Here is a 6,000-nt window from a genome sequence, read left to right on the forward strand (position 1 = left end):
TGTTTTTTCTGAAAACTGTCATGATTTAGAAGACATTTGTAAAATGGGTCTAAATGGGTTAGCACCGCCAAGCCCCCCCCCCCCCCCCCCCCCATCCTCATCCTCACCTGCGAGTCGATGACGAAAATAAGCGCGCCGGTGCCCCGGAAGATCATCTCGTAGTCGAAGGTGGGGTCGAAGAAGTCGATCTGGCCGGGGAAGTCCCAGATCTGGAAGCTGACGAAGGAGCTGTTGGAGACGTCCTCGCGGCAGATCTTGTTGGTGCTCTCCAGGAAGAGGGTCTCGTTGGGCGACATCTTGTGGAACACCACCTTCTGGATGGAGGACTTGCCGCTGCGCCGCAGACCCATGAGCAGGATGCGAGGCTTCACCTCCCCGCTGAGGGGGTCTCCTCCCCCGTAGCCCCCCTGGACTGCAACACAGAACAGAGAGAGAGAGAGAGAGTCAGGGGGTCTCCTCCCCCGTAGCCCCCCTGGACTGCAACACAGAACAGAGAGAGAGAGAGAGAGTCAGGGGGTCTCCTCCCCCGTAGCCCCCCTGGACTGCAACACAGAACAGAGAGAGAGAGAGAGAGTCAGGGGGTCTCCTCCCCCGTAGCCCCCCTGGACTGCAACACAGAACAGAGAGAGAGTCAGGGGGTCTCCTCCCCCGTAGCCCCCCTGGACTGCAACACAGAACAGAGAGAGAGAGAGAGAGTCAGGGGGTCTCCTCCCCGTAGCCCCCCTGGACTGCAACACAGAACAGAGAGAGAGAGAGTCAGGGGGTCTCCTCCCCCGTAGCCCCCCTGGACTGCAACACAGAACAGAGAGAGAGAGAGAGTCAGGGGGTCTCCTCCCTCGTAGCCCCCCTGGACTGCAACACAGAACAGAGAGAGAGAGAGAGAGAGAGTCAGGGGGTCTCCTCCCCCGTAGCCCCCCTGGACTGCAACACAGAACAGAGAGAGAGAGAGAGAGAGAGTCAGGGGGTCTCCTCCCCCGTAGCCCCCCTGGACTGCAACACAGAACAGAGAGAGAGAGAGTCAGGGGGTCTCCTCCCCCGTAGCCCCCCTGGACTGCAACACAGAACAGAGAGAGAGAGAGAGAGAGTCAGGGGGTCTCCTCCCCCGTAGCCCCCCTGGACTGCAACACAGAACAGAGAGAGAGAGAGAGTCAGGGGGTCTCCTCCCCCGTAGCCCCCCTGGACTGCAACACAGAACAGAGAGAGAGAGAGAGAGAGTCAGGGGGTCTCCTCCCCCGTAGCCCCCCTGGACTGCAACACAGAACAGAGAGAGAGAGTCAGGGGGTCTCCTCCCCCGTAGCCCCCCTGGACTGCAACACAGAACAGAGATAGAGAGAGAGTCAGGGGGTCTCCTCCCCCGTAGCCCCCCTGGACTGCAACACAGAACAGAGATAGAGAGAGAGTCAGGGGGTCTCCTCCCCCGTAGCCCCCCTGGACTGCAACACAGAACAGAGAGAGAGAGTCAGGGGGTCTCCTCCCCCGTAGCCCCCCTGGACTGCAACACAGAACAGAGAGAGAGAGTCAGGGGGTCTCCTCCCCCGTAGCCCCCCTGGACTGCAACACAGAACAGAGAGAGAGAGTCAGGGGGTCTCCTCCCCCGTAGCCCCCCTGGACTGCAACACAGAACAGAGAGAGAGAGTCAGGGGGTCTCCTCCCCCGTAGCCCTGGACTAGCACACATAACAGAGAGAGAGAGAGTCAGGGGGATTGATTGATTGAAATATGTACAGTTTGCAGAAGTACAATACATTTCAAGCACAACTCAATACAAAGACTGTCAACTGCAAGGGGACGACACCATAAAGCATTACACTTGTTTACAAGAGGTTTAGTGACGTACAACTACTAGACACTTCTATGTAGCCAAAGAACAGAACAGGAATTCATCATAAAAGGAGGTAAAAAGGGAAAGGAAACATATACAGTGAGGGGGCCAGTTTTGAATTGCAGCCGTCCGTAGGTGCCCTTTGAGAGAGTTTTTGAGAGTCAAGGGATTCGCATGACTTAATGACTGTTGGTAGGGCGTTCCACATTTTGGTGGCATAGGAGCGAAATTAATTTAGTCCCTTGTTTGTGCCGAATCTGGGTTGCACGTGGTTTGTTGCACTCCCTCTGGGTCTCCTCCCCCGTAGCCCTGGACTCAGTGTTGGTTTGGCAGCAATTTTAGATTTTAGTTTTATTCATAGTCTCTTGAATAGTTAATTTAGTTTTAGTCACATTTTAGTCACCTGGAATGTGAAAAAAGGTAGTCGACGAACATTTTTCGTCTTAGTTTTAGTCGACGAAAGCAACACTCCCTGGACTGCAGTCTTTTTTCTCTTCTTTGTGTGGCCAATGTGGTGCTATAGCCACTCCCACTACCAACTATGTGTGTCTGTCTGTCTGTCCAATGTGGTGCTATAGCCACTCCAACTACCAACTATGTGTGTCTGTCTGTCTGGCCAATGTGGTGCTATAGCCACTCCAACTACCAACTATGTGTGTCTGTCTGTCTGTCCAATGTGGTGCTATAGCCACTCCAACTACCAACTATGTGTGTCTGTCTGTCTGTCCAATGTGGTGCTATAGCCACTCCAACTACCAACTATGTGTGTCTGTCTGTCTGTCCAATGTGGTGCTATAGCCACTCCAACTACCAACTATGTGTGTCTGTCTGTCTGTCCAATGTGGTGCTATAGCCACTCCAACTACCAACTATGTGTGTCTGTCTGTCTGTCCCCAATGTGGTGCTATAGCCACTCCAACTACCAACTATGTGTGTCTGTCTGTCTGTCCCCAATGTGGTGCTATAGCCACTCCAACTACCAACTATGTGTGTCTGTCTGTCCAATGTGGTGCTATAGCCACTCCAACTACCAACTATGTGTGTCTGTCCGTCCCCATGTACTGTATGTCCAATGTGGTGCTATAGCCACTCCAACTACCAACTATGTGTGTCTGTCTGTCCGTCCCCATGTACTGTATGTCCAAATGAGTACGGAAATAGCGTTGGTTGACCATCAACTGTCGCACGCACGCACCCACTGACCACTGCAGGACACACACTGACCACTGCAGGACACGGACACACACACACACACACACACACACACACACACACACACACACACACACACACACACACACACACACACACACACACACACACACACACACACACACACACACACACACACACACACACACACACGTTTTAAATATTCAGTGCCTTGTTTAGAAAATGAAACAAGCCAACATGTCTTTGATGTATACTATAGCCTATACAATCCCATAGGTTTGGGGGAGTGTGAATCACATTGAGTGACAAGTCTGGTGTATGTGTAATAGTATAATAAATGACCAAAACATTCATAATTATAGACACATAGTATTTGATAAATGATAATAAATGCATCAAATATTTCTATTAGGATTATATGGACATAACTATTGGGCTTGTTTTTCGAGGGGAGATTTGGCTTATTTCTCTCACCAATAGTTGTCTTGTTTTGGGCTTTGGAGGTGGGTTGGCTTATTTCTCTCACAAGAGTTGGCAACACTGGTTAACACCACCACACTGCTCCACTGGTAGTCCGGCAGCCGACAAGCTTATTTTGTTTAAAGTGGGAAATTTGGTTTGAAGGTTTCATAATTGGCTAACTGCAATCTTCCACTAACACAACAGCGCTATAGAGCGTCGCAGTACGATGAGAGACCCGGAAAATATGTTCATTTTCCTCATAGACTTTTCAAAAAGTATTTATTTAAAGACGTTTACGCCGCGGACAAAGCCAACTCGAGTTGTGACAAATCATGACAACAAACACAATGTTTTGTGCCGATCAAATAATTTCTTCTTTCTAATTATTTGATCGGCCCAACATTGTGTTTATTGTCATGATTTGTCACAACTCAAGTTGTATTTGTCCGCGGCGTGAACGTCTTTAAATAAATACTTTTTGAAAAGTCTATGAGGAAAATGAATGGGGAATTATTTTCCGGGTCTCTCGAGGGGGCGGGAGTGCGACGTTCTATTTTAGTTTGTATTGTAAAAGTAATTTTAGAGTGTGTTACTTTTAATGAATACAACATGATGGCACATCTGCAGTCAGTCAGTGTGGTCTCCCTACTCTTCTACTGAGAGATTTTAGACCCTGCTGTGCCACCTGCTGGCGGACACGTGCTACTGCTGCCTGAAGCTCATACCTAGCCTATCTGGCAGTGGAGCGGCAGCAGCACACAGTTTGCTCTGTGACAGTGACACACACACACACACACACACACACAGTACGGTAGAACCGTACAAACCATGTCTCACTGTGCGGGCTATTATTATAATGTCCTTATAGGGCAACAACACAACACAGAGCTCTCCCGCCTCCCCCCCAGCAGCAGAAACGTGCCCATGTGTTACAATTACAAAGTATAGGCTAGGGCGGCTATAATATTGTGATATAGCCTACACTTTGTAATTGTAACACACGGGCACGTTTCTGCTGCTAATGTAAACACACCGCTATGGAAGGAAGGAAATGCAAAGCAACGCATTCCTCCGTAGCGGTGTGTTATATAGGCTACCATATAGGACTGTCCTAATATCTAAAAGCTGCGTACGGTACGTGCTATTATTAGTGTAATAATAGCAGCAGGACGCAAGCACTATTATATTATGACCCCAACACGCCCACCTCCGTCCACACACGCACGCACACACACACACACACACACACACATACACACACACCAGTACGACACACACACCCCAGCCCACCTCCGTCCTCGCAGCCGCACTCCAGGTTTCCGCCGTCCGGAGCGAACGCGTCAAAGTCGTCGTCATCGTCGTCGTCGTAGTAGCAGCTGGCCGAGCCCGACATGGCGGCGGTGGCGGCGTCCCCTTCATCCTCCTCCTCCTCGTCCAAGCTGAACTTATTGGTGGAAGAAGAAGAAGAAGGAGCCGCCGCTCCTCCTTGGCTGCTGCTGCTCGTCATGGTGGCGGACTGAGGAGACGTCTGGTTTGTTTTCACAACAACCACCACATAATGATATGCTGCTGCTGCTGCTGTCCAACTTTAACTGTCACCTGATATGTGGAAGCCATGGTGGTGAACTCTCACCCGGCCTCCTCTTCCTCACTAGCGCACGCACGCACACGCACGCACACACAGCAGTGGTGTGAATTAAGTAGTGAAGTAATTAAGTACATTTACCATTTACTCAAGTGGTGTTTTTTTTCCTTTTTTCTACTCCACTCCACTTTAATGTCGCAGACAAAATGTTCTACTTTTTTTGTTTACTCCATTGGATAGCTTTTGTGACAATTGGTACACAATTTTGATAATTAATCAAATTATAAATCGGAAATGTAACTTGTAGAATCGGCTATTTTAAAATAGCCAAAGTACTAGTAGATAGATAGGCTAGATACAATTATTTAGCCTACTTATTTTCTTTTGTATTATTTGTTGGAGGATCATGTATGAGAGTCTGTCTACTACTCTACTTTCTCTTTGCTTTGACTTTTTTTTAGCCTAACAGCGGCAACATACAGTAGCCTATATTGCTGCTACTTTTACTCAAGTTCAGAAATCTGAGTAGGCTAGTGTTTCAACCACTGACACATAGCTGTCTGCCCGCTGCGCTGCACAACAGTCCACTCTATTCTGTGGTATGTCCAGTATCCGGATGGGAAGCATTGGTTCAGTCCAACCCACGTCCACAATCACATGGCAGTGTGTGTGGGACAGTTACAATACACGTCCTTTGTGATGGGAATACTGAAATCACCATGTTCTCTCTCACTCAAACCATGCAGGAAAGGAACTATAAGTGCATTTATTCAAGTAGGCTACTGTAGGCCTACTTAAGTACAATTTTGAGGTAGGCCTACTTTTAGGACTTCTCTGGAGTATTTCCAATTGTCAATACTTTTACTTCTAATCCACTACATCTCAGGGGGCAAATATTGTACTTTTTACCCTACTATTTGAAAACTTTAGTTATAGGCCTACTATAGTTACTTTGTAGA

The 6,000-nt window shown here is 48.8% G+C and overlaps 1 protein-coding gene across 2 annotated transcripts in view; it reads right to left on the reverse strand.

The window, feature by feature from the left end:
* Positions 1-5,049, reverse strand: part of rragd (ras-related GTP binding D) — a 119,682-nt gene extending 114,633 nt beyond the window's left edge. For both annotated transcript variants that reach the window (XM_079529006.1, XM_079529007.1), the window contains exons 1-2: positions 4,747-5,049; positions 108-412 (exon numbers count right to left, since the gene is read on the reverse strand). In XM_079529006.1, the coding sequence (XP_079385132.1) occupies positions 108-412; positions 4,747-4,963 (522 nt within the window). In that variant the 5' untranslated portion in view covers positions 4,964-5,049. The remainder of the gene's footprint in view (positions 1-107; positions 413-4,746) is intronic.
* Between the last annotated feature and the right edge of the window lie 951 nt (positions 5,050-6,000).

This window comes from Electrona antarctica (assembly GCF_951216825.1).
Source record: "Electrona antarctica genome assembly, chromosome: 18".
Lineage (NCBI taxonomy): Eukaryota > Metazoa > Chordata > Actinopteri > Myctophiformes > Myctophidae > Electrona > Electrona antarctica.